Source organism: Polyodon spathula, chromosome 17 (genome assembly GCF_017654505.1).
Source record: "Polyodon spathula isolate WHYD16114869_AA chromosome 17, ASM1765450v1, whole genome shotgun sequence".
NCBI lineage: Eukaryota > Metazoa > Chordata > Actinopteri > Acipenseriformes > Polyodontidae > Polyodon > Polyodon spathula.
Genome location: NC_054550.1, coordinates 35,759,684 through 35,769,683, shown reverse-complemented (window position 1 = coordinate 35,769,683; position 10,000 = coordinate 35,759,684). Strand labels below are relative to the sequence as shown.

Here is a 10,000-nt window from a genome sequence, read left to right as displayed (position 1 = left end):
GTTCGGTGTGTGTGTGTGTGTGTGTGTGTGTGTGTGTGTGTGTGTGTGTGTTGTACTGTGCCGCATTTCACACACTTTGTATATCGCCTTTAAAATAACGCATCCCTTTATCAATCGGGGGTCTAGGGTTTTTTGTAGTAAATGCACTATTAATGTGTGAAAATGAAGTGGCGTGTAATTAAAAATAAATCTTGTAAAGGGTACATGGGTTTTAGAACTATTTTAAAAATGAAACCCCTCAAAGCTCGCAGGTTAAAAGTATTTGTGTTAGTGGGATTGTTCAAGGCTTCCTTCTCTTGGTAAATAAACAAGATGCACCTGCGATTCACGAGATAAAACGGAACACATTGCCGGCTTGAAATCTTATCTATTAAACGAGTCCGGTCGCTGGGCACGTTGTCGCGCTGTTTAAATGCAAACATTAAAATTTCAATCCACTGTATTTCGCTTATGCGATGTAGACTGGGCTCTGCACCTTGCCAACTTGAAAAACACATTTTACAAATATACCAGAAAAAAAAAAATATTAAAAAAATAAACAAATAAATACATAAATAAATGAATCCATATAAACAAGTGTTCTTAGCACTCTTCTCTTTAAATCCGTGCAGTTGGGTTTTAAATTAAAATATAATTAAAAATATTAAATATATATAATTTTAAAATTAATTTTTATATGATTTCAACAGTTGAGTGTTCGATGTAGACAATAAATAAATAAATAAAATAAATAAAACTAAACTACAGGCTTCCCCAAAACTGAAAGGAAAAACTTGAATTGTTCTTGCGCTTGTAACTCTGCAGTCGCGACCCTCACAGAGTCGCTGTCACTCCGCCGGGGGGGGGGGGGGGGGGGGGGGGGGGGGTATTTTTAAATAACACAAAAATGGTCAGTCTGGTTTTTTTTTGTTTTGTTTTTTTGTTTCGTTTTCATCAAGCAGAAAATGACGGAGTGTAAATGAGCTGCAGAGCCGAGACCGCGTCCTGCAATTAGGAAGCGCGTGCCATCCGGATTATCTCGCTAATGTATCAAGAAAGACAAAAAAAAAAAAAAAAGTTTTCATTCTAATTAATTCTCGGACAGGGTGATTATTATCGAGCGGGCGCGGAGCAACTGGGACACGGGGTTCTGTGTAGAAAAAAGGTGACAGATTGGAGAGGGCAGCCGTTAGACATCCAGTCCGGTCGTGGTGCCAGACACAGAGACAGGGCTGTGGAGGAACAACCTCGCTCGAACCCGAGTCCAGCAGGACCCGTGCAGACCCGGGGTTCCGTTCACTGAGCTGCAGCGGGCTGCAGTCGCACCATTTAACATCTTTAAAATTGTGTGTGTGTGTGTGTGTGCGTGTGTGTGTGTGTGTGTGTGCGCGCTCAAAAATGCATCTTTAAACAGAAAAAAAAAATCTTAGTTTAATAGCAATTTCAATAAATGGATTTGAAATTGTTTGGAACTCATCACTAGGCTGTATTTAAAATGACGCGCAAGTAAAACAGGGGATTTCGTTTAAAATAACATTGGTGTCTGCCATGGTTATATAGAATTTGTTTTATGTAGAATCTATTTGTGTAAATATGATAAATATGATATATAAATATGATTAAGAATTGTTAGTAAAAAAAATAATAATAATAATAAAACAAAAACAAAGAAAAAAAAAGTGGCCAGTACTTTGTTTTGAGTGAAATTTAAAATACAGGCCTATATAGCCTATCTATCTGAAAAAGATGAAAGAGAGAGAGAGGTCGAGGAAAGAGAGGAGGAAAGAGAGGAGAAAGAATCTTTCTTGAGAGAAAGAAAAAGAATATATATATATATATATATATATATATATATATATATATATATATATATATATATATATATATATATATATATATCTAAAACAGCTTGTTTCTGGAGCGCCAATACATTTTATTAATCATAAAATAAATAAATAAATAAATATTAGTCTTATTCAAAAACCTGTCAAAGCAAGTTAATATATCTATATATATATATAGATAATATATATATTATATATACCCTATATATATATATATATATACCAGTATAGACTTATATATATTATATATATATAACCAGTTAAGTGTCACTTTACTCCTGAAATATAAAATACACTTTGTGTCAGTGAATTGTCTCGTGTGTGGTTTTGTTTCTTTGTCAAACTGCAGCCTGTTTGTATTCCAAAGTATCTGGACCAGATTTTAGGGTCGCCGTTTTGGGAGATGACGGGGGCTTAGGAAAGTTGTAGATCATGAAAGTAAAGCGAGAGGGATCGAATAACTTTACTACAAAACGAGCCCCACAAAACTCCCGACCCAGGTCAGTGCCGCGAGGGGCTGTCATCCAGCACCGCCGGGGCTTCTCAAAGCGTGGCTGGGTGCGCACAGGGTTATCTGACTGCTCGGCGCTTTCACAAACTTTCGCCAATTCACAGTTTGTTTCATTTTATTTGATATATTTTAGATTGGCTTTAATTAATGTATTTATTTTCTTGTTATGATAAGTAATTTACAAAATACATGGTTCATTATGACCCGCTTTGTATAGCATCCATCAGCTAATTGTCCTGAACACACAGGGCCCGATTGGAATCCATATATGTATATTCATTTATATCATTTGAAACACACAGTTAGAATAGTCTCTTCTGACGCTTTCTCCTGTGTCGGAATATACAAAGTTGTTACGGGATGCTATCTGGGAATGTGAAGTTGTTTCTGAACTCTGTGTTTTTTTTGAGCAGATTTATGAAATGAAGACGCATAGCACCGCTGCGTCGCGTTGGGTTCGGACAGGCAGTTTGTGATTGGAAGTTGATTGCCTGTTTGTTCACCCTCTTTAGACACATATAATCAACACTTCTCGAAAGACTGCATCTGTTTCTTACCTTCACAATCTAATTACCCGGGCTAGTAATGAGGTGGAAATGGCCGAGGGACACGCATAGATAGAGGGTCCAGAGAGGTGCTGTTTTTGTCATTTGCTCATGCTGATGCTTCACATTTTAATAGTAGCGCATTTAAATGTACAGTGATTGTCATTATGCAGACAAAGTATGGAGATTTCATTCAAACAAGGAAGCTGTGCTCTAGTTTAATGCCTTCAGAATGGGGAGCAGTGGGCTCCTCGGATTCGTCCCTTTGTTTCTCCCCAAAGGGTCTTTTGTTATCAGCATTATTTATCTGACCAGCAGTGGCCTTTGTCTCTGCAAATGGATCCCAATCAGGCCCTGTGTGTTCAGGACAATTAGTTGATGGGTGCTATGCATAGCGAGTCCCCTCGTTTGCAACGCGATGTGTGTGCGCATTTCAGCGAATGGGTTTTGTTCTCCGGGAAGGCGTGTTGCTATTATGGGGTGTAGCTTCTTTTTTGGGACCCGTTTGTCGAGGAGAGCATCATGCAGTTATGTGAGACAGCTGGGGGCCCCGGGTCCGCTTTAAGAGAGCAGTGCGCACAGGGCAAAAGCTCACTCGAAACTTAGTCTCCGAAGCGTCAGGATCGGCGCGCAGCCCCGGGCAGTTATAGCACTACTGATCACTATACTCGCTGAGCAGTGGCATTCTCTCCCTGTCTTTCTTTCAAACTCAGCAGGTTGAGGCTGCAGGATCTGCGAGGCTGACTCAGCCCAGGAAGCTACACGACAGGCCTTACACGTGTTTTCACCATTTTTACCAACTTCCCCCCACAAACGAACTTTAGCATGATGTCGTATCTCAAGCAACCGCCCTACACGGTCAATGGGCTGAGTTTAACAGCGTCGGGAATGGATCTGCTACACCCGTCCGTGGGGTACCCAGGTAAGCGACTCTCCTGCGCATTATTATTATTATTATTATTATTATTATTATTATTATTATTATTATTATTATTATTATTATTATTATTATTATTATTTTACACAGCAGAAGCTACAATAAAGCAATAACGAGAATTGTGCAATAGTGTTTATATAATATTATAATTATTATTACTATATTATAATTATTATATATAATAATAATTATTATAATGCAGAAGACTTCTATTTTGTTTAGTGTTTGTTTGTTGTTTTTAATGTGGAATGTATCTGTGTTCACAGAAACTGTATTTGTTCACAAAAAGCCGTGCGTTTCGTTGATTCTTATTATTTATGGATAAGAAATGCGTTTGATTAAGATAGGGCGCAACTTAGTATTGTGTTCGTTTTTATTTTATAATAATAATAATAATAATAATAATAATAATAATAATAATAATAATAATAATAATAACTGGACTCGTGGAAGAGAGCCTGACTGCATATGAATGAAGTATCTCTTGGTGCGGGTCTGGTAAAGCCTATAGCCGCCTTGTATTCAAACAGTCCGATCACTTCGTGGCTCATTTAAAGCAGCTCTTCGTTTAGCTCTTTCTGTTTGCCCTGAAGCCTTTCTATTTAACTACCTAACGATTCTTCAGCGGGGATAAAGCGGTCTGCGCCCCGCACCCTCCTCGGGGGACGCGCTACCAGGATGGAACCAAGAGTCAATCATTAATTGAATCTTCTTCATATTGTCTAATGGCGTTTCCGCAGCCCCTTTGGGCAGCGCTGACTCGCTGTAGTTGAAATTCGAAGTGCTTTTGCTCCTTCCCGTTTGCTGTTGTGTAACTCCCTGTAAATGTATTTGATCGTATGGGCTATGCTAACCACGGGCGCGGAGTTTAACTGGATTGCTGTAATGCTTAATTTAAATACATCAATACATACACAAATAAATAAATACGAGATTTGCAGCTATTTTCAATAAATAGACCAGTAATTATAATAATAATGGCTGATTGTGTCGTGTTAGTCCGTTTTGAATATTTAATATCGACTTTGGTTATAGCATTCATTAAAAGATTAGATTTGTTTGCAAGGTTTCAGCTTTTTCCTCAGTCACTGTATGTGTGGCTGCGTGTTCAATTCCTGGTCTATGAAGGCCCGCTCTATTTTATAATGCATGTTTTTTGTTTGTTTGTTTGTTTTTTCAAAGTTTTTTGCAGTGCAACTTGAACTGTTTTCACATTTCTAACAATGTCAATAAAAACTCGCGACCTAAGGGGAAATATTAATAAACTAACAATGTTGTGCCTGCCGCATTCTCGTTTCAGCGACTCCTCGGAAGCAGCGGCGAGAGAGGACCACTTTCACCCGAGCGCAGCTCGACGTGCTGGAATCCCTGTTCGCCAAGACCCGGTACCCCGATATATTCATGCGGGAGGAGGTGGCTCTGAAAATCAACCTGCCCGAGTCTCGAGTCCAGGTGAGTCAGAGATAGAGAGGAGGGGAGGGGTGAGAGAGAGAGAGAGAGAGAGAGAGAGAGAGAGAGAGAGAGAGAGAGAGAGAGAGAGAGAGAGAGAGAGATGCAATCTGAAATTACCTACAACACCAAACCCTCACGGATATACCCCCGTGAACAAGAGACTCAAAGACAGCGAGGTCGCAAAGTGGGTTTATTTTAAAAGAAACAAAAAAAAAACAACCCTATAATCATATCTCGCCTCCCGTCACTGCCTGCACAATTGTACCATGTTAAGTTTCCTATCTACGAATCTTTTTTTTTCTTCTTCAAAGTTTCATCATGGGAACTTCTCGAACACCATAGAGTTCACACACACACACACACACACAGTTTCAGAAGGAGGTGTGTAACTAGGGTGCTCTGCTTGGTGTAGGATCATTTCCCTTCACTCTGGTGTTTCACAGTGTTAGGCACGGTGGTGGAGTGAGACCCGTGTGTAATAAGATTAGGTTGTGACTCCAGACCCGTATAATAAGATTGATAAGTGCTAACCTCAGTTTTAAAAAAAACTGCTAGCAGTACAGGAAGACAACAAACCCCCCGCCAGTAACAAAACACACAACCGCGGCCTGCAGAGTTAAAGTTTGATCCGCAGAAGACAGGGAGACATTTGTGGAAGAGCAGAATAATGCAAGTGCTCTCGGGAAAAACAAACAAGCGACCTCATTTTAATTGGGATGTTAGGCAGTGTAGACTGATGGCCCTCACAAAGCAGAGGCTCTTGAGTGAAGAGAGAGTTATCCACCTCCTCTCTCTAACAAGCCACGCACATGTTCCACTGCCATACTCTGCCCAGTCTCCTTCTCATACATTTATACTGAAGCTTAAAATTCATTGACATCGGTTTACTTTTAATTCTGTTTCCAATGTTATTCTCAACACCTCTTCAATGATTAAAAGTAAACTCTGGTTTTACCATTTCTGCTTGTTATATGTCCCCATGTACTGTAACAAATAATAACCCTCAGATCTGCACGGTTAGGCTGTAATTGTATCCTGGGTTTCTTCCAGTGACACTGATAAGTCACTGGAGTTTGCGCTCTTGTATTTATGTGTCACCAGAATCCCTCTAAAGAATTACACCCTTATTATGCACTGTTGGGTGGACATCGTTCCTGTTGTGATAGATCCTCTTGTGTGATAATGCATGTAGGACTGTTCCAAAAGAAGGCAATATCCTCAGGAGTAGAATTTAGGTTAAAAAAAAAAGCTTTTTCAAGGGACTTCAGCAGCTCTTTATCAAAGAGTGCAACTTAGCCACCAGGATTGACAAACCCGTATTTCCAATATCAATGCTTTCAATTATACAGTATATTATAATTTATAAAGAACAATCGATTTGGCAAAGTAATACCAAGCAGCTCTTCTGAATGCACAAGAGTACAAATCTAAATGCTGAGGATTCATTTCAGAACTAATAATTAACCACTGAAGAACTGAGCATTAGGGGTTTGTCTACAACCACACTATTATAGGCCCTCGTCGATTGTTATGCATGTAATCAACAAAACCCAACTGAGGAAAACAAACAAGCACATGTCTCCGTCTCTTTGTGTGTCTCCATTCTTCTCAAGGTTTGGTTCAAGAACCGGAGGGCAAAGTGTCGCCAGCAGCAGCAGCAGCAGCAGAACGGAGGCCAGAGCAAAGTGCGTCCAGCCAAGAAGAAGAGCTCTCCCTCAAGAGAGGCCAGCTCCGAGAGCGGGGCCAGCGGCCAATTCACACCGCCGGCCAGCACCTCCACCCCGGCCATCCCCAGCAGCAGCGCTCCTGCGTCCATCTGGAGCCCGGCGTCCATCTCCCCACTGTCTGACCCGCTCTCCACATCCTCGTCCTGCATGCAGAGGTCATACCCTATGACCTACACCCAGGCGTCGGGGTACAGCCAGGGCTACGCCGGCTCCACGTCCTACTTCGGAGGGATGGACTGCGGGTCCTACCTCACCCCGATGCACCACCAGCTCTCCGGGCCAGGCTCTGCACTGAGCCCAATGAGCAGCAACGCTGTGAGTAGTCACCTCAACCAGCCCCCCGCCTCCCTCTCTGCTCAGGGCTACGGGGCCTCGGGGCTCGGCTTCAACCCCACCTCTGAATGCTTGGATTATAAGGACCAGGCAGCTTCCTGGAAACTGAACTTCAACTCTGATTGCTTGGATTACAAAGATCAAGCTTCGTCGTGGAAATTCCAGGTTCTGTGAACCAACCAACCAGCCAACCAACCAACACAAAAACAAACAGACAAGACATAAGAAATGAGTAATTATAATGAACAGACTGAACATTCTGAGCTGGACTCACAGGATTTGCTTTGCAGAGGGGAGGGGGTGGGCTGTCTGGGTTAGCAGAGTTTGTGAGACTCCCCCATTTACCACTGCATACTCCTAATCCCTTTTTTGTTATCACTTTGGAAAAGGGGCCATTTAAGATCCAGCACTATCCAATAAACTTTTTATTCTAGTTCTCATCCTTCTTCTTCTTCTTCTTCTTCTTCCTCTTCTTCGTCTTCTTCTTCTTCTTCTTCTTCTTCTTCTTCTTCTTCTTCTTCTTCTTCTTCTTCTTCTTCTTCTTATTATTATTATTATTATTAACCGTGATGTACACAGTCAGGCAGCTGTTTCTGTTTGTATGTGTCTCCTAATGGCACCAGTTGGTTTTTTTCACGAGGATTCTGGGTAAGAACTCTGGCCAACCAAGAGACCGGGTATTTATATATATATCTATATACTATATGCTATCTATATATATATATATACTATATATTATATATATATATATATATATAGCCAGGAGAACCATCGCTTGGGTACAGACCCAGAATGGGTGGGGTTTCCTTAAAAGCTCCTTAATTCCCGACTAGCACCCTGGTTGGCACACCAAGAGACTTTCACTAGAACACCAGGAGCTGGGGCGGGGCAGGGTTGTGTGGACTGCTCGACTACTTGGGTGTGGTAGATGCACTACTTTATTTAAGAAAAAAATGTTTATAAGAAGTCAATATGTAGTTTTTAAGAGACAATCAGTGTATGTCTTATCAATAGAAGATGTGTGTTTTTTATCTGTGCTAGACTTCAAAACTGTGATCTCTTGTATTGTTTGCAAGTCGTTGGTGTGCTTCGCACCAGCGGGCTTCCTCTGCTGTTATTTGATTAGTGTTTCATAAATTTTGTTTGTTTGATTTGTTTTATTATTATTAAGAAAAGAAAAGTACTTTTTTTTAAGAGACAAGAAAACCTGGCTGTCCGTATGCAAGACGCCGGGGGAGACTCTGAATTGAAGACGCGCTCTATTGCACTGTAAAACCTTGTCCAAACCATTGCCTCTCTCCCTTCCCTCTCCTCCTCTCCCTCCACCCCTGTAGCCACTACATACACCCTATTTAATAATGGCACGGACCTATTCAAGTCTAGTCATTCCGGACCGATGGCGATAAACCAACGGCTGGAATAATAATTTAAAAAGAAAATGAAAAAGTAAAATGGACATTAAGATGTCGGTGTTCTTGTGACTGTTTCATTGAGAGTGGGTTACTAATAGTGTGTGTGTGTGTGGGGGGGGGGGGTGTATTTGCAGTTGTTGATAGAATATTATTATATATAATTATATATGCATAAACGTCAGGCTTGAATCTCGCGCTACATTAAAGTCGTTCTAGCACAAATCCGATTGTCTTCCACTTTCATAAACGGAAATAAAGACAGAAATAAAGATTTTTCATTATTTGCTTTTAATGGAAAATGAACGATCTGCGATTATTTGGTACGGCCAACGCTATCAAAGGTTTATCTGCAAATGACTGGACAGTTATAACCATGCATTAATTACAAAAAAGCACGCTGGACCAGTGGAAGAAACCCAATTTTATGTTAATCCTGCGCCGCGGAACACTATGGCAATACCCCGATGACTATTACTGTCGTTTAAAATAACAATGAGAAATGCAATACACATTTCAACAAGTCAAAATAAGCAAGTCCTTAATGAGATTGCATGCATTTCACAAGGCGGAGTGAAAGCCGGTGCCCAGCGCTTCTGTTAAGGAATGCGTGCGCCGAGTTGAGCTCATTGCGCCCTATTAAAAAGATCAGAAACACTGACAGCAAATTCGCCCGTTTTTCGGTCTTTGGGGCTCAAACAGCCGCTCCCTCGATTATCGTTTATTTCAATGCGGGTAAATCGACCGGAGTGTAGTCAGCAGGTACCACACTTCCACAGGAATATATAACCCCTCCTGTTTGTTTCTCATGGGTCGCAGGAAAGCGCGGCTCGAAAGGGCGGTGCGTGGGTTTACAATGAAAGAAAGGGGTTCAGCTCAGGTATCCATCCGACTGACCGCGTTTTAACAAAAATGGGACGCGAGAGTAAAGTGCTTTTGTATAAGTTTTCACAAGTCTCTGATTGAGAAGGGCGGACAACAAAATAACAGTGTACCAGCTTTCTTTACAATGCGGAAACTGCCGGGCCTGTTTCCGAAGAGCCTGTTTTATTTTGTGTTTTGATCAGGGCATTCCTGTAAGAAACGGGGCGGCTGGGTGTAACTGGAATCTGACGGGAAACCATGCAGAAAAAAAACTCTGGACAAAGAGCGAGCCTCCAGAATCGCACACCTGTGATTGTATAGACTTCCGTTTATCCATTTAAAGAACGAACGGGCGAGGCACTCACTTCTAAATGTATATATCATAATAAACCACACTGC

The 10,000-nt window shown here is 41.2% G+C and overlaps 1 protein-coding gene across 3 annotated transcripts in view; it reads left to right on the top strand.

Annotated features, from left to right (window-relative positions):
- otx2b (orthodenticle homeobox 2b) overlaps positions 1-7,818 on the top strand; it is a 9,402-nt gene extending 1,584 nt beyond the window's left edge. For 2 of the 3 annotated variants that reach the window (XM_041275284.1, XM_041275285.1), the window contains 3 exons: positions 3,593-3,801; positions 5,117-5,268; positions 6,882-7,818. In XM_041275284.1, the coding sequence (XP_041131218.1) occupies positions 3,705-3,801; positions 5,117-5,268; positions 6,882-7,502 (870 nt within the window). In that variant the 5' untranslated portion in view covers positions 3,593-3,704 and the 3' untranslated portion in view covers positions 7,503-7,818. Of the gene's footprint in view, positions 1-2,155; positions 2,324-3,592; positions 3,802-5,116; positions 5,269-6,881 lie in introns of those variants that run through there. The other variant, XM_041275286.1, reaches the window with a different exon arrangement.
- The last annotated feature ends 2,182 nt before the right edge of the window (positions 7,819-10,000 follow it).